At 38.2% G+C, this 27,523-nt stretch overlaps 1 protein-coding gene across 3 annotated transcripts in view; it reads left to right on the top strand.

Annotated features, from left to right (window-relative positions):
- USP47 (ubiquitin specific peptidase 47) overlaps nt 1-26,628 on the top strand; it is a 48,578-nt gene extending 21,950 nt beyond the window's left edge. For 2 of the 3 annotated variants that reach the window (XM_082192893.1, XM_082192891.1), the window contains 20 exons: nt 7,820-7,915; nt 8,020-8,172; nt 9,633-9,800; nt 11,789-11,920; nt 12,360-12,436; nt 12,826-12,881; nt 13,401-13,513; nt 14,868-14,972; nt 15,333-15,540; nt 15,786-15,901; nt 16,162-16,281; nt 16,593-17,373; nt 18,644-18,819; nt 19,604-19,684; nt 20,587-20,702; nt 21,209-21,327; nt 22,195-22,325; nt 23,788-23,835; nt 24,119-24,249; nt 25,157-26,628. In XM_082192893.1, the coding sequence (XP_082049019.1) occupies nt 7,820-7,915; nt 8,020-8,172; nt 9,633-9,800; nt 11,789-11,920; nt 12,360-12,436; nt 12,826-12,881; nt 13,401-13,513; nt 14,868-14,972; nt 15,333-15,540; nt 15,786-15,901; nt 16,162-16,281; nt 16,593-17,373; nt 18,644-18,819; nt 19,604-19,684; nt 20,587-20,702; nt 21,209-21,327; nt 22,195-22,325; nt 23,788-23,835; nt 24,119-24,249; nt 25,157-25,331 (3,102 nt within the window). In that variant the 3' untranslated portion in view covers nt 25,332-26,628. The remainder of the gene's footprint in view (nt 1-7,819; nt 7,916-8,019; nt 8,173-9,632; nt 9,801-11,788; nt 11,921-12,359; nt 12,437-12,825; nt 12,882-13,400; nt 13,514-14,867; nt 14,973-15,332; nt 15,541-15,785; nt 15,902-16,161; nt 16,282-16,592; nt 17,374-18,643; nt 18,820-19,603; nt 19,685-20,586; nt 20,703-21,208; nt 21,328-22,194; nt 22,326-23,787; nt 23,836-24,118; nt 24,250-25,156) is intronic. The other variant, XM_082192892.1, reaches the window with a different exon arrangement.
- The last annotated feature ends 895 nt before the right edge of the window (nt 26,629-27,523 follow it).

Genomic DNA, 27,523 nt, shown 5'->3' with positions numbered 1-27,523 from the left:
ACACTTAGCAGTGGGAGGAGCAAACAAGCAGTGCCTGCTTACTTGGCAGCACTTTTGCTCCCTAGCATAGCGCTAGTGTAGGAGAAGCTGCTCCTCTCCCTCTCCCTGGTGGGAGCACATTTGTGAAAGCCTTGCCTTCTTGCTCTGGTGGAACACTATTCTTGGAGATGAAACAAGAAGGAAAACTTCTTCCTCTTTCTTAACACTCTGGCCAGTGAACCATAAATGCTTTCTGCCCACCCCAGAACAACTGAACCAAACAGCTAGAAATTGTTTGTTTAGTTTTAGCCATTTTCATGTATTGTTAAATTTATCATGCTATTTAGTATATACAGGTAGCAGCCATTTTAAGTGTGTCCAACTGATGTGTGATTGCCAATGTGTGGGTCCTTTTGGACCTGGAAGAGGGCATGGGGGTGGGGCGGGGCAGAACATGATTATGTGTGAGCTGCCAACATGCACAGGGGCCGGGAACAGAATCGCCCCACACCCACCAGCAGTTTTACTGCAGGGTGTTGGGTAACTTAAGGGCTTATAAATGTGACATTATCTAGTAAATAGAACTATTTGGAATGCCTCCCTATTTTGATTGGTATTAAGCTCACCATTAAGTCATCTTTTTAATTAACAGGCACCTATTCCCCTTGTCTCTAGTGTATTTTAAAAAAATGTTGTAATAAGATCTACTGTCTTAAATGCTTTCTCTGAGGTGGGAGATAAAAAATTAAGTCAATTAACTATCACAGGATGCACATTTTGCATGAATATTAAATACTGGAAAGTTGCATAGATACCAACTCTTATTCTGTCTGGTTGAAACAACATCTGTTTCTATCATGAATATCTGCACATGAGAACCAAGTTTATCATATGTTGAGGTTCTTCTAAAGCTATTGTGTTGGAAACTCTGTTGATGCTCCACTTAGTCAAGCTTTCTTATATTTTTTCCTGAATTGTATTGCAAAGTTGGTTATTTTGGTGGTAGAAAATATTTTAGCTGTCTAGTCTTTAGCAGTTGGGAACTATGGAGGATACTTGCTTTTGGAGAAAGGAAAAAAATCGCATGTTTTCTAAATGGAATTCTCTGAAGGTAGTATCCTCCATTGATCCACAGATAAGTAAGCAGTGGGCTCAAAGGTCATATCAATCACATAATGGGATCAACACATGCGCTAATAGGGCTTGTGGAAGGGAATGTAAAACTCTTAGATCTTGCTAGTAAGTTCCTGAGGGACTCGCCACAGGCGGCACTACCCAAAATAGGGAATCTAAGGAGGATACTACCTTCAAAGAACTCTAGCCAAGAGGTAAGTGATCTCTCATTTTTTAATAAAAGTAACAGAAAACATGTCAATTCCTGGAAAAAAGAAAAGGTCTGTCTTGTCAGTGGTTGCCATTATACACTACAAAGGATTTATACTTGAAATTTCTAATAACATTATGGTAAATGGGATTTTTGAGAGAAATTACAAACTTAAGATATACCCAATGTTTATTTCTGACTCTGCAAATCAAAATAGAGATTAAATTTCTTAACTGGCAGCTATTGGGGCTTCAACCTTTTATTGCCGTGTCTGTTCGTAACTTGAAGAAATAGTTTAGTTTACTATTCTGATCTCCCATTTTGTTTTGTTTTCTTTTGCATTATGGTATAGCTTCAGTGTTTGAAGAAACAACAAGAGCTTTGTTGTATTCCATATAAGGCCATGTAAAAGAGCAGTTTTAAAAAATTAATTGCTCAAACCTTATGAAACAATCAGTAATTTGCTGTCGGTTAAGCTGATGATTTGCAGGTTCCAAATACAAATCTGAAGAAAATGCTAAAAGGGGAAGTTTGTGCTGCTACTGTTTGTTTATAGAGAACATATTTAAGAATTGTGTTGTGGAACTCCTGCATTTGCATTAATATTGTACAGACTTGCAGTATATTGCAATCCCATCTAGTTTCAAGATTAAGTACAGCTTACATCTTTACACATCAGAAAAGGGTTTAGGATGAAAAATACTAAAGAATCATCTTCCTTAGCTTCAGGGTAGTGGCATTGTGTAGGCATTACTGAACAGTCTAGGTTCTGTTTTGACCTTGTCCAAATCAAGCTTTCCAAAGGTCTTATTCAAAAGCATATTTCCCAAGCTGAAGTGGTGGTTTAAGATTAAAGTAGGCCATTGTCTTGAAGGCACATCCTTCATCAACCATGCTGAAGCTGAGCAGGTTTGTGTCTAGTCAGATGGGAGACTTGACTAGAAACCTTACAGTTTGGGTACCATAGAAGAAAGATGCAAATGAGACTACTTATAAACTGCTTCAGTAGAAATGTCATTGTGCCAGCTCTACATAAACTGTAGACCAGCAAGGTGATAGAAGCTCGCCAGTCATACTTTGTGACTTTCCAGAAAATCACCCGTGGGGGGGGGGTTGTGCCAAGTGCCCAGCAAAAACAGTTCCTAGTGGACCACTATTTGTAGCTGGTAGGCTGCACCACCAAGCCAGAACTAAACTAAGATGCCATATTTTGGGCACAGCACCTCATACTAGCCTCTAGCCTCTAGTATGCATTCCACCCTACTTCTGAATCTACCCTACTTTTCAGATAGATTGATATATGTAGTCTTTGAAAGAGCACTAATTTTGCTAGCAACTTAAATTTTACAATAGGAAACCATCATCCTTTAAATTTAAATAATCCTTTGAATTTAACTCGGTGGCTGGATTGGCTGTCTGTTGCTCCTACTCCATCCTACAGTTGGTTGTCATTCCTTAAACGTGAATTGTCTTACTGTTTGGGGGGTGTATGAGTTTTTAAGGACAGTAACTATAGTAAGGCTGATGTGTTCTAATGCTTCACATGGCAAATTAATAGTAATCAGAATTTTGTTACAAGCACCTGGAAGCATTTCTATAGAAAAGTTAGGCTGTTTGCCTATGTGTTTGCAAGAAAACAAAATTGTTAGGAAACAACAGTTCAAAGTGGTAAATTTAAAGAAGTATTGGTAATCTTCTACAAGCAGATATTGGCAGTAATGAAACTTCCATGAAAGTGGAAAGTCAGTGGATGCAGGAAAAAACAGTGCAATCCTAGACATTTCTACTCATAAGCAAAGCCACTTCCCAGGCATTATTCTCCAGTAAGTGGATATTGAGCTGCAGCCTGTTAGTTGTATGTGGTCCCTTTTATTTCAGTGCAGCTGAAGTGTAGTGAACATAGGGTTGGATGTTGCCTCCCATGAACAGAAAACTTCCCTCTATTCTTGGAAGGCTTCTTATCCAACTAAGGAATTCCACAGGCAAAATGGGTGAGTAGGTGGTTTTTGTTGATTTTGCCCTGAATAGCAGGGTTGGGGACCCTCAGTTAGTATGAAAGGTGACTGCAGGAGGAAGGGGAAATTTGTTACATTTCTCTTCCCCCTTTTTTTGCCATCAGTAGCATATTGAATAGAACCTTGAGTTCTGTCACCAGTGGGAGCAAACTCCAGATCAAACATCTAGGACATTATATTATCCCACTAACCTAGAAGTAAATCCTATTTAATTCAACAGTAATAGCCTTGACTAGACAGCTTCTGGCTTTTCCTGCGAATATTAACCTATCTCCTTGTCCTTGATAGTGATATGAGAAATGAAGTACTTTGGGTGATCTAGTGTCACATTAGGTTCTGCAATGGGACATCACCTCTCTCTTCTACCCATGCAATTCAAGGTCTGCTCTGAAAGCCCCACCACCACCACCATCAAGACTCTGAAGCAGATTTAGGGGAACACTGGGAAGGGAAGGATGCAGTCACAGACACACTTTGCTGTGAATTATTCAGTGGATGATGTTATTGATCAACATTTTCTTGGCCCCAAAGCTAACTTGCTTTGAAAGGAGCCTTTGGAGGCCAACCATGACATGGGATCTAACTACTAGAATAAATTTTAAATGGTTTGACTTTTCTATAATTTCTTCTTGACTTTCCTTGAGTCAGAACCACATTGAAAACCAACTTATGCTAGTTAATAGAGACATTTTGGTAGAAATAGTATTTATAAAATACTTTTCAATTTCATTCATATAAGGCAGAAGCATCATAGAATCATAGAACTGTAGAGTTGGAAAGGGACCCTGAGGATCATCAAATCCAACCTCCTGTAATTATACAAATTATAGAAAAGTGTAGAAAGAAGTAAAATACACAGCAGTCAAATATAACACATATTTTTAAAAAGCTGATCTGTAAAAATCCCATTAAAATGACTTTGAGCATCACTTCCTCTTTGGTAAGCACTAAAGTCATTAAATAATGCATTACCATTCATGAGTTTTTTTCATTCAAGTTTTGAAGATCCATAGGAGCATCACTTGTTTTTGTTTATATCTGTATATATATCTATATCTATAGATATGGATCTATATAATAGTATGGTTCCTTGTTGACTTGCACATCACACAGTCTACATAAATTTTACATAACCACTTTGTCAGTCATTCACATGCCATTTTTTTAAATGTAAAAGATGTAACACATTCTGTTCTACTGCATATTTCTATATCTGACTAATTGCTTCCCACATAATAAGATGTTGCTGGAAAAAAATACCTCAGCCGTTTTGGTGCAGATTACTTAAGCATTCTAGTCAGCAATTGTTCCCTGAATGGCCTTATTAGCAGGTCATAGTTGTAGTCTAAAAATCTATATTTTGTACAGGTGATACGCATGCTTGCTTCAGATTGATTTATATTTTATAGAGTCAAAACTGCAAAATCTGTAATCCACTTCATAGTAATTGCCTTCTGATGCAAAGATTGTCGCTTATAATAGATTAAAAAAAAAATACTTCCTTGTACTCTGCAATATTTAGGTACAATTTTTAAAACAAACAAACAAAAAAACCAACGGTGCAGAGGAGCCAAGTAGAGTAGTTCCCCCTACCTTCCCCATTATGGTTTGAAGAACAGTCCCTTTGTAAAGAGTTCTTCTCTATCAACAGTGACAGAATTTTTGTTCATGTGGAAAAGCTGGGGCTGTAAAACCTTTGTTCTGTTTGTTCTTAGTGCTTCTCTGAGCTCTCAGAAATGGGATGCATTGGAGGGATGCATTGGAGGCTTTTTGAGGACCTTCCCATATCCTTGATCTCCTCCCAAAGTGGGATCCATCAAACAACATGCTTTAGATAGTAATCTTATAAGCTGTGTACCAGCCATTTTGCAATTGGTGAGTTTTCTCTCCCATTAAGCCCCCTATTATTTATTTAGAAATCAGGGGACAGCTGTTGATCATGAGAGAAAGTGACTTTCAGAACCTTTTAAAATGTCCTTATCTGCCTTTAAATTACTCATTTTACAACATAACAAATGGTGTTTCTGATTTTACCTTCACCAGTGAAGGTGCTTCTTGAATTCATGAGCCCAGTCTTCTGTCAGCTTTCAAGCTCGCGTGTCTCAATATTTTTAGTTACTTTTGAATAAAAGACTCAGCTGACATAAATAGAAACAGGTCATATGCTCAGCATTTTTTTGACAAGTTGTTTCATACAACTCATAATTCGCCCTCCAAATATTATTCATAGTATTGGGAAGAAGAGAGAAATGGGGAATAATGCACTGAGAAAAAATAAGAATCTCTCTTAATTTCCTATGCTAAGGACTTCCAGTTGATATGTTCAAAACATACCTATTGTGCATGCACCATTTGTGAGGTAGCCACACATGTCTCAAACCAGAAACATTACCTTATTTTATTAAGGGATCTCTGTACCACGCTTCAGCTTTCATTTTCTGAGTGGTGTGTGTATAGTGATAAACCTATTAATACAAAGATATAATCAAACCACTGAAAGCATAAAATCCTTGTAAAAACATACTAAAAGCACAGGAGAATAAAAAGGCCTTTGACTACTGGCAAAAAATGCAGTGCCATCTTTTTGGCACCAGAGAGTTTTCCTGGACCTCCAGGGACAGGACACTGCAACTGGAAATGCCTTGTCCCTTGCTGCCACTTGCCTTACCTCAAACTGTGGAGAGGCCCTTGGAGGACGTCATTAATGTATAGTCAAATTTATACATTTTTATTACTTGGAGTGACTTACAACAATTAAAAAACTACAAAGCATATGAAACACAATGGTATGTGGGAGTAGGCATTTCTCCAGGTACCAAGACCCAAGAGTCAAGGACTGAGGCATCCTTCACTGCTGCCTACATCTAAGCATTCCATATCCTCAGAAGAGTCCACACACTGTTTCTTCATGAGTCACAGATTTAGGGTACCAACTAGCTGGAACGAGCCAAGCTGAGCAATGACTTGTTGCATTTATTTACCATTAACAGTGGCACCTTTTTATAAGGATTTATTGAATGATCTAATCACACCCATAGGAGATATACTGCAAAACAATCTGGGACAAAATGATGCCAAAACAGTGGTTCATGCAGAATGGGAAAACTGTAATAAATCTGAAGTTTTTTGAATCGGGAAAGTTGTACCTGACTCCATTTGAGCAGATGGAATAAATTGTTCAACTGGAGAGTTTTTTTCAGCACCCTGGCCCAAAATTTATTATGCATCTTGGGGCAGCAGCGCCAGAGGATTTACTTCACTATATTCTTGAATATCAGCTTTATTCCGATATTAGAACCTTTACTAAGGAACATGAAATATTAGAGAATTAAAAAAAAAGTTTACTACAGGGGACTAATCTATGTGACATGAAAAGTAGTCTCCTTTGTGACAAAAGCCTCCAGCCTCAGGGAAAGGGATTTGGAATCCATTTCGGACAACAGATAGAATGATTTTATGTCCTTAGAACTGAGAAATCTATCTCCCCTATTTTCAGTTTTTAGTTTTAGTAACAATTGAAACAATCTGTATTATTTGGGGTTTTGATATATTTTGCTTTTATGCAGAATTTAAATGTAGGTTATATTCTCTTTTGATATGGTGTACAGCAGTGCTTTTTTCTAGAAAAACAGGTGCTGGTACTCACTTCGAAGTTGTTACAGAAAGTGCCACACTTTTAACAATAAAAAAGAGGTGCTAGTACTGCGTACCCTTGAGTAACCCTGAAAAAAGCAATGTTCTACAGACTAATTCAGTAAATTCTACTCCATTGGGTAGCTGCCTTTGTGGTTTTAGGCTTACCAGAAAAATGAATTTCTTATTCTGCTTTCATACCTGACAGTGCACACACATTTTTCCATATATGGAGCTTTTTAATCTGTGTTGGAAAAATTGCAAACATTAGCCACCTCTCTCATATAGCCATACAATGATATAAAGTTAGGCTGTTGGCAGTTTATACACTGAAATGTGCATATTCTGTTTAATGGGACTTAATATACACCTGGCTATGTGCAGAGCTGAAATCTAAGATTTCAGATTAATATGACAATACCTTTAAGAGATGACAGAACAGAATTAATACCTTTTAAAAGATGCCCTCTGCTTAATTTTGCCCATGTTCCTGAAAGATCAATGCCATCTTTAAACCGGGGGGGGGGGGGGTAAGGCCAAGAAACTGCTGACTGTGCCACTGTGGCTTAATGTGATGTGCAAGATAACAGACTTGGATTGTTCACAAAACTTAATTCTGATGGAACCATCAATTTGTTAATAAAATGTGATGTGTTATTGATCATGATTTGACTGCTTACCTAAGGTAGAATGCAAAAGTTGTTGACCCGTGAGTTTTTTCCTCCCTAATCCAGTAGCTGCTTTTTTATTTTGTTTATGGAGATTATTTTAATATATTAAATCACCTGTTAAATGAACTTTTGCTTGTTGCACAGTTCAACATTATCTGTCTCAGCAGCTGCTTATCTTTTCCTTCCCACTTGATTAGGAGGAAGCTTTACATGCTTTCATTCAGCCGGAGATCCTTGATGGCCCCAATCAGTACTTCTGTGAACGGTGCAAGAAGAAATGCGATGCAAGGAAGGTAATAAATGCCTTTTGACAGAACTCTGAACTAACTGGATATATATCCTTGATATTTATCATTGCCTTTATATCTTTTCTTTTTTTTTGCCTTATGTTTTTCAGGGCTTGCGATTTTTGCATTTTCCCTATCTGCTGACCTTGCAGCTAAAGAGATTTGACTTTGATTACACCACTATGCACAGGATAAAACTTAATGACCGTATGACATTTCCAGAAGAGCTAGACATGGGTTCATTTATCGATATTGAAGATGAGGTAACAAACCGCATACTGGTTGTATTTTAAGAATTATCTTTATCTCTCAAATGTAGTTCTGTTTGCCTGAGTATCAAACAAAAATCATTTTGAAATCCGTTCCCAGTTTCAAGGCCTAAACATATCATTTTTCCCTTTTTGAAATTCTTGCTAAACATTAAACACTGGCTTGTTGCTGTGATACCTGGTTTTTAAAATTTTCAATCCCAGATGAAAACACCCATTAAAAATATATATCTAGGCCTGACTATGGAACCAAGTTGGTACTTTTTGCATGTTTGGTCCATCAAAGAGATTCACTGGTGGAAGAGTGATATTTACCACTCTGCCCTGCCCCCCTCCCCCCTGCCTTCTTGTTCTGGAAGATTCTCCCAGCCCTCTGGAGATTATCCTCAGAGGAGCTGCAAGATGGAGGGGGAAATGGCAGAAAACGCTCCCCCCCCAACTTCTGCAACAGGCTACCTCCGCTGGCTCAGAAGCTCTTCTTTGATTACAAAGGGACACCACTGGCTGTAACCAGTGTGCTGAGCTGTCTGAATTTAAATCTGCTTTGTTCTTTACTGGAACCTTGAGGTCCACCAACAGGATCCAGATGCAAAATAGTGGTCCATGGATGTAGGAATATAGTTTGAATAAAGGAACAGAGGAACCCTGAGCACATACAGAATAAAATTCCTGGCCTGAGTATCAGACTTGAGCTCATCATTCTTTCATGCCAAAAATCCAGATTTCTTTATTTCAGCAGGGATTTTTTTTTGGGGGGGGCAGCCTTTTAGCTGTTACTGTTACTCTTGTAAAGCAGCTAGAAACCCTTGCCAGTCTCCTGGAGAGTACAGAGTCCTCAGAGTTGATCTGCCTTCTGCTGACTCCCGTGCAAAAGGCTATTATTGTCTTGTCTTGTATCTTTATCCAAGGGGGTAGAAAAATCAATGAAGTGTAGCGACATCTTAGCAGCTAACAAATTTATTATGACACAGTTCTGCGAAAGCTTATGCCATGATAAATTTGTTCATTAAGGTGTGACCACAGCTTATTTTAAACATTTATGTTACAATTGAACAGTTCAGAGGTCAGTGAACAGACAATGAAACCATGTGCAGAGGGTTCCCATGGGCATCTATAATGCCCTATTTTCCCTTGCCCCTACATATACACATGTATGCAGGTAGTACAAAGAATGAGGATAGGCACTCAAGCCTATTTCCCCTGCCTCTGTTCATGCATATTTGGGGGTTCTTGAGTCCTTGGGAATCCACATTTGTACTTTGAACTTTGAATCCTAGTACTTTGAACTAGATTGGGTCTATGGAACTCTTTATGTTGAAGCATAAGAAATCTTAAGGAATGTGTCAAATGTTTTTGTAGCATTCAAGAGTACAGCACGAGCATTACATACAAAGTTGATCAGATGTATAGGTCTTTAATACTTTCTAAACTGCTTCTGGTTACTTATTTTTAAGAAGTCTCCTCAAACAGAAAGCTGCACTGACAGTGGCGCAGAGAATGAAGGGAGTTGTCATAGTGATCAGATGAGCAATGATTTTTCAAATGATGATGGGGTTGATGAAGGAATATGTCTGGAAAGCAATAGTGCTGCTGAAAGGATTTCAAAAGCTGCCAGTGAAAAGGTACCTTGTAAAAATGGCTATGTGTGATTTGCTCCACCCAATAATTGATCATGTTTTTAAAATGTATGCCTTATTGAGAGAGTTCTGTTATGCTATCAATGAATAATACATATTCCAGAATTTAGAATTGTAGAGGAATCTTGACTAGATCATCCAACCTCTGGTTAAAAACCTCCAAGAAAGAAGAGGCTACCACCTCCCATGAGAGGCTCTTCCACTGCTGAACAGTTCTTACTGTCGGAAGTTCTTCTGATGTTTAGTAGGAATCTCCTTTATTGTCACTTGAATCCATTGGTTTGGGTCCCAGCCTCTGGAAGAGGAGCTTCATCCTCCATGTGACAGCCTTTAGATATTTGAAGATTGCTATCATATATCCTCTCAGTCTCCTCTTTAGCAGGTTAAACATACCCAATTCCCTCAACTTTTCCTTATAAGTCTTGGCTTCCAGTCCCTTGATTATCTTGGTTGCCCTCATTTGCACAAATTCCAGCTTGTCAATAGCCTTCTTAAATTGTGCCCAGTAAACAGTACTCCTGGTGTGGTCTGACCGAGGCAGAATAGAGCGGGACTATTGCTTCCTTTGATTGAAACTCGATATAGCCTACCTTGATTTCAGCAAGGCATTTGACAAGGTGTCCCATGATATTCTTGTTAAATAAGTTGGTAAAATGCAGTCTTGACTATGCTACCACTCAGTGGATTTGTAACTGGCTGACTGACCGAACCCAAAGGGTGCTCATCAATGGTTCCTCTTCATCCTGGAGAAGAGTGACTAGTGGGGTGCTACAGGGTTCTGTCTTGGGCCCGGTCTTATTCAACATCTTTATCAACGACTTGGATGATGGACTCAAGGGCATCCTGATCAAATTTGCAGATGACACCAAACTGGGAGGGGTGGCTAACACCCCAGAGGACAGGATCACACTTCAAAATGACCTTGACAGATTAGAGAACTGGGCCAAAACAAACAAGATGAACTTTGACAGGGAGAAATGTAAAGTATTGCACTTGGGCAAAAAAAATGAGAGGCACAAATACAAGATGGGTGACACCTGGCTTGAGAGCAGTACATGTGAAAAGGATCTAGGAGTCTTGGTTGACCACAAACTTGACATGAGCCAACAGTGTGACGCAGCAGCTAAAAAAGCCAATGCAATTCTGGGCTGCATCAATAGGAGTATAGCATCTAGATCAAGGGAAGTAATAGTGCCACTGTATTCTGCTCTGGTCAGACCTCACCTGGAGTACTGTGTCCAGTTCTGGGCACCACAATTCAAGGAGGACACTGACAAACTGGAACGTGTCCAGAGGAGGGCAACCAAAATGGTCAAAGGCCTGGAAACGATGCCTTATGAGGAACGGCTAAGGGAGCTGGGCATGTTTAGCCTGGAGAAGAGGAGGTTAAGGGGTGATATGATAGCCATGTTCAAATATATAAAAGGATGTCACATAGAGGAGGGAGAAAGGTTGTTTTCTGCTGCTCCAGAGAAGCGGACACGGAGCAATGGAGCCAAACTACAAGAAAGAAGATTCCACCTAAACATTAGGAAGAACTTCCTGACAGTAAGAGCTGTTTGACAGTGGAATTTGCTGCCAAGGAGTGTGGTGGAGTCTCCTGCTTTGGAGGTCTTTAAGCAGAGGCTTGACAACCATATGTCAGGAGTGCTTTGATGGTGTTTCCTGCTTGGCAGGGGGTTGGACTCGATGGCCCTTGTGGTCTCTTCCAACTCTATGATTCTATGATTCTAAGTATTCTGTTAGATACTCATAGATGTTGGTTAAACCTTGAAAGGAGTTACTTAATGGTGTGGTAGCTACTAAGGAATAAATTTGAAGTATCGGTACTAACCTTTTAGTGCATGGTTGCTATAATCAAGAAAGATACCATCAAACTTGAACAAATCTTAAGATTTAATTTTATATAATCCTGCAAAAAAATTAATTGTAGCCTTTTTCCGAACAATATGTTTGTTTCTACCTTCTCACAGAATTCATTATTATATGAACTGTTTTCTGTCATGGTCCATTCGGGAAGTGCAGCTGGAGGCCATTACTATGCATGCATAAAATCATTCACTGATGATCAATGGTACAGCTTCAATGATCAACATGTTAGCAAGGTAAGTTAATTGTCTTATATTCAGTTTCCAGTCTCTGAGACATAGTGCCTGCTCTCATGTAACTATAGTGGCAGCACCCGTAAACTATTGACAGGCTTTGGGTAGGGGATCATGAAGACTGCAGTTCAAAAAACCATTCAAATTCCAAAGCAAATGCAGTTAATTCTCTATATTGCAGGTTGGAAAGGACTGTGGCAGACTGCCTTAAGATAGTCCTGTAGTGCAGTTTATTCCGCATACTGCAGGGTAGGGTTTGAGCGGACTTGCCACAACATTGCAGCATTTGTCTAGAGACATTAGATGGGGGTTGCGCTAAAGTGGAGAGAATAGCTTATATCAGCTCTGTAGTGTAGTCCATAATTAATATTGCAGCTTAGATATGCTACTGTAGCTGATGAAGTAATTAACAAGGAAAATTATGTGCCATCTTTTCCCCTAGATAACTCATGAAGACATTAAGAAAACTTATGGCGGAACATCTGGAAGCAGAGGATATTATTCCAGTGCTTTTGCAAGGTTAGGAAAGTTTAAATACACTATAAAACTTGTATAGTACAATTGAATTTTCTGAATTAATATAATTATATTCAGTGTTATGGATAAAAGGTTTCTCAGTATGTTCTGTTGACTACCTAGGGGTGAAATCAAAGTATTTTGAGGGAGGAGACACAAATCTTCGTCTCTCCCTCAAAATACTTTGATTTCACTCCTAGGTAGTCTCTAGCCTAATCAAAGAGGTTGGGTTTTTTTATTGCTAGGTCTTGAGCTCCGCTATGCTAATTGTAAAAAGTGTTTGTGTTATTAAGACTTAGATATGTTTGTACACATTTAGTTTAGATACTGTGTGCAGGTGTGGTTTTTTTCCACATCCACAATAGATACTGACTCTGAAATTTTCCCAACAGCTCTACAAATGCATACATGCTTATATATAGACTGAAGGATACAACGAGGAATGCAAGTAAGTGGTGGTTTTCATAAATATAGTTTCATATTTCACAACAAATAAAACTGCAGAAGTGAGTAAAGACAACTGTCCCTTTTAAAATAAAAAAATAATTCACACCTTCTCCTTTTTTTGTTTACTAAGTTTCCTAAATGTTGTACGTCAAGCTAAGTACTTTTTAAATAACACAAAACAAAAACTTCACAAAACCCGTGTCTCCACTTACACAAATACTTTTAAAATGCAAGTCAGGGCATGTTGTGGTAAAATGTTAAAACAGTACAACAGATAAAATTACATAGTGAATATAAAGGTATGGTGTTTCTGCTGTTGGCCTTGAGATGGTCTTGAAGGCGCATGATGCAGCTCTGCTGCTAAGGGTAATGGGATATGTGTCAGTACTGTTTATATGATAGGCTGCCTGGAAGCAGTTATGTAAGGTGGTTTGATCTCTATTTTAGATGAAGAATAAGCAAAGTACTGAACGTTCTGGAAGAGTAGCTCATTTGAACTTTTGCCTATTTGCATTGTTAGAGTTCCTAGAAGTGACTGAATATCCAGAGCACATTAAAAGACTCGTAGAAAAAGAAAAGGAGTTGGAAGAACAAGAAAAAAGACAACGTGAAATAGAGCGCAATACTTGCAAGGTTTGTTCTGACATGTTTCATCTCAATAGAATTTGTGCTTTCACAATAGAATTTGTGGTGGGATTGTGCATGGAAATCAGTCAAGACTCAACCCCAAATTAAGACAGCCATCACCAACCTTGGGCTCTCCAGATGTTGTTGGGCTGCTACTCCCATCAGCTCCTGTGATTTTCTTCTTTTAAACTATAAAGATGATTAAGTTAGAGAGGAATATTAAGTATTATTTCTGTATTAGTTAAATTTCTATACCGCCCTTCATCTGAGAATCACAGGGCAGTTTACAATATAAAATAGGTATCATATAGTTGATAGGCAGCAATAATTTTCTTTGGAAAAATGGAGATCAAGAACAATACCAACTGTTAATGGAGAGAAAGAAAGGTGGGTATTTGTCTCTCAATAGCTTTGTTAATGCATTGCATGAGATTTAAGGCAGAAGGCAAGCAAAGAAAAGCTAAATTTGCAGCAAATAAGCAGCCATTTGTTGAAAATAGCAAGGATTTAGTGCTAATCCAAATATATCGTACTTTTACAATATTTTGAAGTTGGGTTTTGTGGGGATGGTTGAGCTATTATTTAATCTGTTGTCAAAAGGTTATGATCTAGATTCTTGGTGCTTTTTTCCTCTGCTTTTTCACTTCAATTCCCATTGAAATTGAATGCATGTTTCTAACTAAGCAGTGTTTTTTTCATTAAAGAAGAATAAATTAATCTACAAATTCCAGTAGTTTCACAGAAATTCTTTTGTAGAGCCAAAATGATTTTTTTTTTATTTGCATGAAAATATTACAGAATTCATGAGTGTGAATAAATGCATCTCTTCAGTTTGCAAGAAACGTGCACTGTTATGGGAGTTTTTAACTCTAATCAGAAGTTCCCTTTTAATGTGAAGAGATGACTTTCTGTATCCTATAGTATTTGTCTCCACAAAAGAGGTGTAATATATGCAGATCAGTTACATCAGAGGTCACTGATACCTGAATTGTCTGCATGTTCTCACCTGACGCTGTGCTAACAAATAACTGTTACACTATAGATTTCTAGGGACCTACTTTGCCCAAGTACAGTAGGTCTAAATTTTCATTAATTGCCTTGTCTGACAATTGCCCAGTTAAGAGTTCTAGTAACCCGTAGTTTTATTAGGCTAAGAACAAGCTATATGCCTGCATGCTTTTCTTCAACTCCCCCCATTTTCCCTTTGTGAACCCACCTTCTGCTCAAAATGGTTGTGCATAGAGCATATATCTCTAAACATTGCTAGATACTACTACTGCATTTTTATAATTTCATAGATCATACCTATTAAATGTATTCAAATCTATTTGACTTGATCCTTTTGTTTATGACTATACAGATAAAATTGTTCTGTTTGCACCCTGTGAAACAAATAATGATGGAGAATAAACTAGAAGTTCACAAGGACAAGACTCTGAAGGAAGCTGTTGAGATAGCCTATAAGGTGCAGTATAATGTATTTCAGATTGTAATTTATACACTGGGTATAAATCCATGTATTCATGGTAAACCTTAACTAATTAGCTCAATCTTTATTACACAGTAACAATACTGAAAGTAGAATTTTCCTGGTCCACTTTTTAGTAGGGCTGAGGGGAATCTTGACATGTCTAGACCGAGCATGCAAACACCTCTTAACGTTATATTTATTTCTCATATTTTCTTAAACTCAAGGTGGCTAGAACCAGTTGATCAAATTGTAAAACTTGAAATAATAGTTCCCTTTTACTCCCGTTTTGACTGAATGCTTGCTCAGAATTAGCAAGCAGAATTTCAAGGAATTATTCTTCATCTTTGCATTTAGATAATGGATTTAGAAGAAGCGGTTCCCCTGGATTGCTGTCGTCTTGTTAAATATGACGAGTTCCACGACTATTTGGAGCGATCATATGAAGGAGAAGAGGACACTCCAATGGGAATCTTGCTTGGAGGTGTTAAATCAACATACATGTTTGATCTACTCCTGGAAACAAGGCGACCTGACCAAGCTTTCCAGTGTTACAAACCTGGTGGTAAGTAATATTTCTTAAAGATTCCCTGTGTATCTTTAATTCCTTCAATAAACATGCTTAATTCAGCTAAACTGAGGGATCTTTGAATCAGTCTTCTGAAATCATTTTATACAATTATGCTATGTGCTTTCTCTGAAGAGATATTAATTTATCTACTAAATGGCTGCAGCTGTTGAAATGATGACCTTTCTTCTTTTCATGTAATGTGTCTTCATGTGTGATAATTTTTTTTCTTATTTTGATAGAAGTCATGGTAAAAGTTCATGTTGTTGACCTAAAGCAAGAAACTGTGGTTCCTCCAATTAGTGTCCGTGCTTATTTGAACCAGACAGTTACGGAATTTAAGCATCTCATTTCAAAGGTAAATCAATTGCATCATCTTGTGTTATTGCAATATTCACTCTTGCATGGCATTTGTGTTTTATAAAGATATGGCGTGCTTTGGTCCATGGGGTCACAAAGAGTCGGACACGACTAAACGACTAAACAGCAACAACAAAGATACAGCAATATCTATATTGTATAAAATGTACCCTGAAAAGAAATTATATGCAGATTATCTTTTTATAGTCAGCTTGCAAAAAACGATTAACAGTATCTTATTTCTTTTGGCCTCCTTAGACTGTACATTTGCCAGCTGAAACAATGCGGGTTGTGCTGGAACGTTGCTACAATGATTTGCGTCTCCTCGGTGTGGCTAACAAAACACTTAAAGCTGAAGGCTTTTTTAGGAGCAATAAAGTAAGATTTTATGTTAAATTAGTTTTGTCTTGGGAAGTGCTAATGTTGTTTCTTAAATCCACTGTATGTCAACATGTGTTTTTTAAAAACCTATATCTCAAATGGCATATGAAAACAAAATGAGATGGGGTGGCTTCCAAAGAATAACCATTGTCTAGATTTCAGCAGTATTGGCTAAGACCATAGACCTGTCCTGTAAGAATAACTTAATTGACAGATGCATCCTTTGTGTATTTCCATATCTGAGTGCTCTATACATAAATTCCTTATGAAACAGAAGTTTTCTTCTTCTTTTCATCTCTTTATTTTAGGTATTTATTGAAAGTTCAGAGTCTCAGGATCGACAACTGGCATTTACAGATTCACAGTTATGGAAACTCCTAGATCGGCATGCAAATACAATCAGACTGTACGTTTCATTACCAGAACAATCTCCTGGATCACAGTTAAGGCGAACAGTTTTACAGAAAGCCAGTGGAGACTCTGGAAATCTAGATGAAATATGTGAAAGAGTGAAAGGACCTCTAGGTAATATGAAATCAGTAGAAGCTATCCTAGAAGAAAGCACTGAAAAACTTAAAACCTTTTCTCTACAGCAGCAGCAGCAAGAAGGGGATAATGGAGACAGTAGCAAGAGCACAGAGGCAAGTGACTTTGAAAACATTGAATCTCCTTCAAATGAGGTAGACTCATCAGTATCAGCAGAAAACCGAGAACTTGAAAACCAAATACAGGTTTCTGATCCAGATAATTTCCAGTCAGAGGAGCGATCAGATTCTGATGTGAATAATGACAGGAGTACAAGTTCGGTGGACAGTGATATTCTTAGTTCCAGTCACAGTAGTGACACATTGTGCAATGTAGACAGTGCTGCTATACCCTTGGCCAATGGACTTGACTCACACAGTATAACAAGCAGTCGGAGATCCAAAGCCAACGAAGGGAAAAAAGAAACATGGGATACAGCTGAAGAGGATTCTGGAACCGACAGTGAATATGATGAAAGTGGGAAGAGCAGGGGAGAAGCACAATATATGTATTTCAAAGCGGAGCCCTACGTTGCAGAAGAAGGTTCAGGAGAGGGGCAAAAATGTATGTATGAAAGGCAAAACATGTGTTTTGAAATGTGCATTTTTATTATTTTACATTTGCATGCTTCCTTTCAACAAAATTTGTAAATTTAACCACACACGTATTTACAAAATGGAGAAAGATGCTCCTAGATACTCAAGAGTGATATCCAACCTTTGGCCCACCAGATGTAACAGATCTTTCCTTTCCTCTTATATACTGTACAGTCCGCTGCATCCCTGTAACTTAATTTGGAGGATCTAGTCCAGGGGTCAGCAAACTTTTTCAGCAGAGGGCCGGTCCACTGTCCCTCAGACCTTGTGGGGGGCCGAACTGTATTTTGCAGGGGGGGAAATGAACGAATCCCTATGCCCCACAAATAACCCAGAGATGCATTTTAAATAAAAGCACACATTCTACTCATGTACAAACACCAGGCCAACTCCACAAATAACTCAGAGATACATTTTAAATAAAAGCACACATTCTACTTGTGTAAAAACATGGATTCCCGAATCTTCCGTGGGTCAGATTTAGAAGGCAATTGGACCGCATCCGGCCCCCGGGCCATAGGTTGTCTACCCCTGGTCTGGTCCCTCAATCCTCTAGAGCAGATTTTGGAGGTCTGCAGAGAGCTGCAGGATATGGAGGCCCCACTTTGCAAGTGAAAATCTGTTGTGCTGACACTGCTGGATATTGCCCTTTGGAGAACATAAAAGGATGAGGTGTGGAGAATTCTCTACTGCCCAATATTTTATTGGGAACCTGCATGTTTAATCTTCATATTTTGGCAGAGTACTTGCATTTGAGTGAAAATGGTATGTGCCATTTTGTAGTTGACAGGAAATGCTGCAAATATGCCGTGCCTCTTCTGCGTGACAAAAAAGGGGGAAAGTTAGAGACTGTTCCTTTTCGGGAGGAGGGGATGACATCCTCCCCAAACTCTTGGACCTGTGTGCCTGTAATTTGGCAAACATTATTCATTTTGAAAGGGCAACTATGCCTATAAAGTTTATCTACTTCTGTCAAAAAGAAAAGTGTCAGGCTTTCTTTGTTTTTTGTTTCCTGATAGTGAATGGGGGTAGGGTTAGCAAAGCAGATATGAACATCCATTCCATTATACTTGCTGCTGAACTGGGGTTCACAGTCTGCACTTAGTGGAGAGCACTTGAAGATGATTCACTTGACACTGCTACATTACAGGAGTAGCATAGTAGATATTAGCAAGTATACATTATGCACAAAGAATTTCATTGGGTTTGTTTGTTTGTTTCTTTCTTTTTTGCTTTAGGGCTGTTGATTCATGTTGATAAAAGAATTACGCTCTCTGCCTTCAAACAACACTTGGAGCCTTTTGTTGGCGTTCCATCATCTCAGTTTAAGGTCTTTCGAGTTTATGCCAGCAATCAAGAGTTTGAGAGTGTTCGGCTGAATGAGACTCTTTCATCCTTCTCAGATGACAACAAGGTTAGCAAAATCTGCTGTTAAATACTGAAATACATGTAATAAGGTCTAGAATATGGGGATTATTCAGATATTTTGCAGGTGAAGCATTTGTCTCTGTGTTGCAATATAGGGACTTAGTAGCTACATAGGAAAAACCACATTCTACAACTAGGGTAATTTATGAAACTTTGTTAAATATATATATTTCATAATTGAAACTGTATTTTCTCTTCACCTTACTTGTAGCTAGATGACTTGGAGGGGTCATCTAACCCAAATAGTATATTCCACATTAAAAAAAATATCCCTGACTTGAGTCTGTTGAACACCCTTTTTAAAGTTTCTTGCCACACCTTCCTTCACCCTCCTAAAATCTGAGACTCTAAATTTTGTGGGGCAACCATTCCCTCATGCCTGTAATATCAAAATAACAAAAATCTGTGGGCCTTCTGGTGGTTATGATTCTTGCTGTATTGACTTAAGGGCGTCGACTTGACCCCCACATTGTGTGCTCTGCGCTTGGCCTCCTCCCCGCTCAATATCGGGCGGGGAGGAGCCAGCAAAGTGCAGCCGCCGGGCTCCACACTTGGCCTCCTCTTGCCCGTGCAACATCAGCAAGGAGGTGGAGCGGGTCACAGGATTTTGGGGGAGCCCAGGCCCTTTCTTGAAAAATTGGGGGGGGGGGGCTGAAGACTCCACAGTCCCCACCACTTGACACGCCTGGTATTGACTATATTCCATGTTGATTATAAGAGACAGCTAACATCTAATCTTGTTTCTATTTTCCCCACCCCTAATTTAAAAGATAACAATTCGGCTTGGGAGAGCATTGAAGAAAGGTGAATACAGAGTCAAGGTTTATCAGCTCTTGGTAAATGATCCAGAGGTAAGTAAAGCTTGAAAACTCTTGTGCTTGGGCTAGCTTGTCATCTGAAAGTTGGACCATTTACAGTTTAATTATTTGAGTATGTGCATCATCATTTTATGGGAGCCACTGTGACAAAAAACAGAAATTATCTCTGGGAAAAGTTGTGCATTTAACATATAAATTGTGGCATGAATCTGTTGTCACTTAGTTGCCACAGAGAAGGTGCAGATTATAGAAGCACAAATTCAGTGGAATGCATTATTGCATGCGATTTAGCACATTAAAAGTAATTCATTTCTATTACGTGTCATTATCATTCTAATTAGCCTCTGACTGTGCTCACATGTCATGGTGAACCATAAACCATAAAACAGGGCTTACTATTGCATGCTGCTGAATTGCTCTTCTTTGCTCCACTCATCCTTGAACTGGGAACAAAAAACCATATGAGCCTTGGATTACTGTGATGTATGAACCAGCACTCAATATTTGTTTCCTAGCTACTCCCTGCAGCCATGGAAGGAATGGTTGAATATGAGCATGAGGAAATATATAAAATAAACTAGTCTAGTGTTGTTTCCCCATTACTAACAATAATTGGTTAAACCATTGATGTTGACTTCGTACAACACAAGACAGTGACATGTATTTTCCTTAATCATTAAATGGACATGACACATAACAACAAACTTTTTAAAAATTGCATTGCTTTATTACTGAGTTCTGCATACCTTATAAACAGAAATCCTAAATAGTCTTTGTCACATTGGTGGTGATCATGTGTGGAAACCATGGGGTATTTTTTTCAATGCTATGGAGGCTATGGCAGCAGCCCTGTATTTTATAACTTCACCTTTTATGAGTGTGTCAAGAGAGTGAGTTCTCTAATAAGCTTAATAATTTTACATTTGTTTTCACAGCCCTGCAAGTTTCTTCTAGATTCTGTTTTTGCTAAAGGAATGACGGTGCGGCAGTCAAAAGAGGAGCTACTTCCTCAGCTCAGGGAACAGTGTGGACTAGATCTGACTATTGACAGGTAAAGCACACTACAGTGAAGTTTATGTGAGGTGCCTAAAGCCTGCTTACAAAAAATGGGGTACCGTTGATTTTTGCCATTTAAAGCAAAAAGTATGGGGAAATGCTCCTTTTTTTTAATTACGTGTTTTAAAATTAAATCTTGAGCAAATATAGTGTGACATGGGAAACCTAGTTTGCTTGTTCAGTGTTGTCATGGACACTTAGCACAATGTAGCACACAATATCTGTCTTTGCATCAGACTTTATATTGTTTCTCATGGAACAAAAACTTTGCTCCATTTCTGCAAGTTCAAACATTATATTAAAAAACAAAGGATTCCATATGGATATTGAAAAATTGTATTAGCCCTCTTAGCTCAAATTGGCTAAGTGCTTGTAGTAGAACACATGACCTTTCCCTAATGTAAACAAGGCATTATTCAGATTAAATATTGTGGCCTTAATCTTGATAATGGTTTTGTTTATGGACATATGCTAACATTTTTGCAAATCTTTTTCCTGTAGATTTCGCCTGAGAAAGAAGACCTGGAAAAATCCAGGAACTGTGTTTCTGGATTATCATGTTTATGAAGAAGACATTAATATTTCAAGTAACTGGGAGGTTTTCCTAGAAATACTTGATGGTAATAAGATTGCACAGTAAAAACTATTTAGCTTAAACTGTTGGAAGCCTTTTAATTGTACCAGAATTAGCTAGCTATATTATCAGAAAATTATCGGTTTTTTAAAAACACATTTTAGTGAGACAAAGTGCAACCAATGTGTATTAATGTATTATAGTAATTCAAAAGGGACAAATGAGTGGCAGGAGCTGTATTAAATTTCTTGACTGTGTGAGTGAGATGTCTTAGCATAATCAGTTTTGAGAGATTCATATGCAGGAAAGAAGTTCAAATTAGAAACTAGATTTAAAACCTATAAATGTTATTCATGGGTATCCTTAATGAATTTGTGAATATCTGTTCTGCAAATAGTTTTTATTGAGACTACACATAATATTTAATTCTGTATCTGTGGAACTATTTGCTCAAAGTCTTTACATTATCTCAAATATTTTCTTTTTAAAATTAATGTCTATTTTTAGTGACGCTTATCCAAAGATATACAATAGTTCATACCCTGTACAAAGTATATTTTTATAATACATCACAATAAAAGAAATAGTTTTAAAATCTAATCTAAAAAGGAACAGAAGCAAAAAGATGGAAAGGCAAGAGGGGGTGGGGAGACAAAAGAGAAAATGAAAAAAGATAAAAATATTTCTGCTTCTCTGTTTTTCAGCTAAATATAGTATGCCATTAACATCTAATTATTCTACTTTCTATAAGCCATTTTTTTCAGTCTTCAAATCCAGATATTGCAAGTTCATTTTCTCTTATGCAAAAAGTCCTTGTATTTCCAATTCTTAATAAATATCAATAATGATTTTTCTCCGATTAAACACATTAACTTTGTCATCTGAGCTAATAAGTTTATCAAATCTTCTTCAGGAGCAGAAAAAATGAAATCTATGTCACAGCTTGCTGTTCTGTCAAGAAGGTGGAGGCCATCAGAGATGAAGCTGGATCCATTTCAGGAAGTAGTTTTGGAGAGCAGCAGTGTTGATGAATTAAAAGAAAAGGTAAATTACAGAGCAGTCCTATGGAGGGTGGTGGGCGGTGGGGGAAGAGTCATCCAACACCCTACCTGCTAATTGTGGTCAGGGCAGCTTTTGTTCTCTTTGCCTCTCCTATTGACACCAAAACACATTTTTCAACTCGAGTCGTCGCATTTATTTATGAGCAACTTCTAAGGATTGCATGCCAGTGGTAGATGGGGGTCAGAGGCAAAAGTGGGCAGAAGAATGTATGTGACTCTAAACTTTTCAGCCATACAGAGGTCAGAGGTTTCTATATGCACACACTTCTTGCTGTCTTCCATTTCAAACAATCAAGAGTGATCAGTCTAAGGATACATTGTAGCCAGAAAAGAGCACTTGGAAGAGCAAGATGAGTGAGGGATGTGGACTGGGGGGAAAGGATGTGACCTAGGAAAAGTCCCAAGGGCTGAATAGAGAGACCTGGATTGTCATATTTGGCCCCCGGTTCTGAGTTCCCTGCCCCTTCTGTAGTTAACTGATTAACCCCAACTGGAGGGAAAATTAACTATGGAGATGTACATCTTTCCATATCCATCCTATGTGATGGTGACCTCTGTTCTTCCCCACCATGGAACTCATTCAACAAACTGAGGCTTAATCCAGTCAAGACACATGCTGATGGTGATTAGTTATGTTGATGGGGGTTGAGAAGATCACATATCCATGTAAAGATCATACTTGCAGTTTGCCAACACAGGTTTTGTTTGGTATTTACAAATGACATTCAATATGTGAAAAGCTGCACTTCTTAGGATTTTGTGCTGATTGTTATGTCAAGTCTTGACACTTGAAGCCCTGATGTCCCTGGTAGCAAGAAGTAGCTTCTTCTAGATTCAGCTAGCTGGAGGCTTCAACTATCCTTGGAAATAGCTTGGCCACAGTGATCCATGATTTGGTAGCCCTCCAGTTGGATTACTGTAATGGGTTATATGTGGGGCTGCCCTTGAAGATGACAAGGAAACTTCTGTTAGTACAGTACTTGCTGCCTGTTCATTTCCAAGTCCAAGTATTTTAAAGCTCTAAGCAATTTTGGTCTGAAATGTCTCCTGTCAAGCCATCCTGCCTATATCCTTAAGATGTTTGTGGCCTTTCTCTTGAGTCCTTGGCAGAGTTTTGTATGTATTTACTAAGGAAAAAATTCTTTCTGCAGTGGCAGACATGCTTAAGACATTTTTCTCAGCCCTGCCATTTATGAAGGGTTATGTTGCCTCAATCTTCTTTTTAGTTTTTATATTATTTTGTTGCCTCTGTATAAATTGCATAATGAATATTGTATTGTATTTGTATGTGGAGTAATTTAATGTCTTATTGTATACTATATTCAATGAACATTTAGAAATATTTTAAATAAAACAAATGCAATTTGTGATAACAAATCTGCTACTTTATCTTCTATTTATCTCTTCATCAAATAAATCTGGCACTGATTTTTTTTTTTTTACAGCTTAGTGAAATAAGTGGAATCCTTTTAGAAAACATTGAGTTTGCAAAGGTGAGAATTTTATTTTTCTCTTAATCCTGCAGTGTTTTTTTAGCTTTTAACATGAAAGCCCATTCCTATGCACTAGCTGTTTGACACAAGCGTCTCTGTACTCATACCATAGTGGACGATATGCTAAATCCTCTGTTGTAGGGAGGAGAGTAAATGGCGAGCAGGGGTCTGGATGATGAGCGCTTTCACTGATGGTCTTACTGTATCTGCAGTTGCTCATGTATAGTATGTATCTTCTTGGTGTATAGATGTTCTTTTTGCTAAGGTGCTTTGTTCTTTCCAGGGCAGAGGAACATTTCCATGTGAGATCTCAATTTTAGAAATACATCAGGATTTGGATTGGAATCCTAAGGTTTCAACACTGAATGTATGGCCTCTCTACATCTGTGATGATGGAGCAGTGATTTTTTATAGGTATGCCTTTCTGTTGTTGTTTTTTAAATACATTGAAAAAACATAGTAATTGTTTGGTACTAAACCAATAACAAAGTTGAGGCTGCAATTCTCCCCCTCCCCCCCAAAAAAAACCCCAGTGGGGCAGGAATGGTCAGTGGATTGTGCACTGGCACTCCTTGCAGTCAGCCTGCCCAAGTCTGGTGATCCTGCCAACTCTGATTAAATTAAACTTCGGTGTGTTCTTAACCCTGCTTTCCAGATGTTGCTGTCTGTGGGGAAGCTAGCACATTAGGCACCATACAAGTGTCCTCAGATCTGCTGTGCCCACCACCAGACTTCCAACTAAGTATTGTGTTAAAACACTTTTTGTGCACCGTTGCCACTGTTCAAGTATTGTATGTGCAACTACTGTGGTAACTAAAAGACACAAGTGACAGAGTATGCAGCTCTTTGCAGTTATGCCCGTTCACATACCACCAGTGAAGTACGGACAACTAGGTCTTTTCCTCACCAATTCAACAGTGTATCTGGCCCAAAAATTGGCTCTCACTTCAGATATCTATATCTATTCAGAGCAATGTCAAAGTTGATTCTCAAATTGCTTACCGTATCCTTTCAGAGTCTAGGGTTGATGAAGTATTGGTGACACCCTGTTTTCAAAATGCAATATTCTTTTCAGACTCCCTAATTTTGCCTCCAGCCTAGCAGTACCCCTTACTTATGGATTTGGGATAGGACTATTGCTTCAGGGGGACCACATGGAGAAAAACTGTCTTTAGCATGCATCTACTACCATGATGTGCCTAGCATTATGCAAAGAATTTTTAAAAAATCTATTGGCTATGCCTTAGATTAAAAATGAGCAAGCCCTATTTATTTAAGGTGCATTATTATGGAATTTAAAATTGCTGTATTTCTATAAAAGGGATAAAACTGAAGAAGTGGTGGAATTGACGGAAGAGCAGAGAAATGAGTTAATGAAAAAAGAAAGCAGCAGACTTCAGAAAACTGGACACCGTGTGACCTACTCCCCCCGTAAAGAAAAAGCATTAAAAATATATCTGGATGGAGCACCAAATAAAGATTTGACTCAAGACTGATATTTCAGCATTTTCCCTGGGGAATTTTTTGTTATATGTGAGAGGTACACTACTACTGTGTAGTGCCGTTATGGCAGGACATTAGGTGTAAAGACACCAGCACTGATTGGTAAAACTACAGCCCAATCAAGCTCAGTGCCCAGTCAGGTCACTGTTTGATTTGGAATCATGTTGTGCACTATAGTCAAATGTACTGTAAAGATAAAAGGGATGTGCAAATAAACAAAACGAAACAAAAAATGGGGCGGGGAGGGGTAATGAGCAAATCGACCATGTGCACATAGCAGTAGCTAGTAAACTAGCCTCAAACAGGATATTCATAGCTTGATAATAAAAGCTGTGCAAAGGCCATGAATGAATTCTTTTCTGTTTTGTTTCACTGATGCACACACATTACCTCATTGAAGATTTCTGAAGTAAATGTGACAGTGGCTTTTTGAAAAGCTCAAGAGTGGAAATGTGATGGAATTGGCAGAATCCAACCCTTAAAAGTTAACATTTTTATCTGAATCTTGTTAAGATTTCTCTTCTACAAAGCAGGACATCTCTGAAGTAAAAAGAATAAATAAATGTATTTTTTAGCAGACGTTACCATTACCAGCAGATGGTGTTTCATTTTGGAGCAGTGTTGTAACCAATTTTTATTTAGGTTATGAATAACAGGTGACTTCACTGTTCCATTCAGTGTGTAAATACAACTCTGTCCTGAGTTAGCAGAACTACATTTCAGCTGCTTACTATGGTATTTCTCTTCACATATCAATATTCACTGTGTACATTTAAAAGTATAGCTGCCTATTTAAATTTGTATTCATTTTGTGTTTGGCAAATGCTGGGTACTTAGATTTGTAATTTTCCCTTGTTACTGAGTTTTTGGGGGTGGGTTTTTGGGTCAGCTACTTATTTTTGTACATTTTTGTTTTTGAGCTCTTACAGGTTTGGATCTTCTAGTACCATTACAAGTCATACTTTATTTTTCTTTGGAGTTGATCATAGTTTTTATATGTAGCTTTTTAAGAAGTTGGACATCTCCCAGTATAAATTATCCAGTAGTTCAGGAGTGGTACAGATTGATGCAGTAAACATGATTTCATTTGCAAAGCTTAGACAAGTAAGATTTTGCTTTGCTATGTTCTTAAGATCAATTACAAACAATTCTATAGAAGGTTGTCCTTTTTTTCAGAAATACCATCTAATTTATATCAATAAAAGGTTTTGGTAAACTTTTCCATGCCAGATGCTGTTTACAACAATGAACATGCCAATAAAACATTTGTTCATTCTGTTATTTTAATAACATTTCTCTGGACTTCTTTTAATACTGAAAATATTTCATCTAGTGTTCACGATACCAAGTTTTTCTTTTTGGATTTAACTTTCAAACTAAAGGTCTACTTAAAAGTATGCAGCCTGCAGAAATTATCAATGCCCTGCGGCAGATTATGGAAGAAAGTCACATGGAGCTTGGCGTCAGTCCTATGCTTTCAACATGCAGTTTTGAGACAAGGGTTTCAAGTTGCAATTCAGAGTGCTGCAAGAGCCAGATCAATCACCTTTTTTAAAAATGGTGATGCTAGGCTGCAGGGCTGAACCAAATAAGGAACAAAATGATGTTCCAAGTAATTTGAGCATCAGATTTCAAACCCACCTTCCTGTTGCTATTTAAGTGTTATAACAGACTTACGATCTTTAAATAGTTGAGTGAGGGGAGGGGAGAGCAAGGACTTGGTTCAAGAAGGTAGCTTTCTTACAGCCAATTAGGGATGGGTATGGACTGGACTGGACAAACTGCTATTGCCAGGCATGCAGGTGCATTCTATGTGGGGGAAATGACTGCAGAAGTTAAGTATTATATGTTACATCTCACAGCCAGATGCTTTTAAAGAGTATGGTCTCTTGCAAACTCCCCTTATCTGACTATGCCTGCTTTGAAATTAACACATTTTGGAGGTTTCTGCATAGATATTGAATTGGCATTTTGATAGTTATCTGGCAGCTACACTCTGTCTTGGCATCTTTTTAAAAAAGGGGTTTCAGTACCTTCCTTAGAAAACATGAAGAGACTGCCCTTAGCTGTAATACAGAATAAAGTTACCTGCCACAGTATTTGTAACTCAGCTTTGACATAGAGTCAATTCCCCTTTTTCTCTTTCATACTGGAGCGGGCTGGGTTCTGTTTCCACTCTAGCCTC

This window comes from Podarcis vaucheri (genome assembly GCF_965113315.1).
Source record: "Podarcis vaucheri genome assembly, chromosome: 1".
Lineage (NCBI taxonomy): Eukaryota > Metazoa > Chordata > Lepidosauria > Squamata > Lacertidae > Podarcis > Podarcis vaucheri.
The sequence above is the reverse complement of the archived record's forward strand: the minus strand, read 5'-3'. Positions and strand labels throughout refer to the sequence as shown.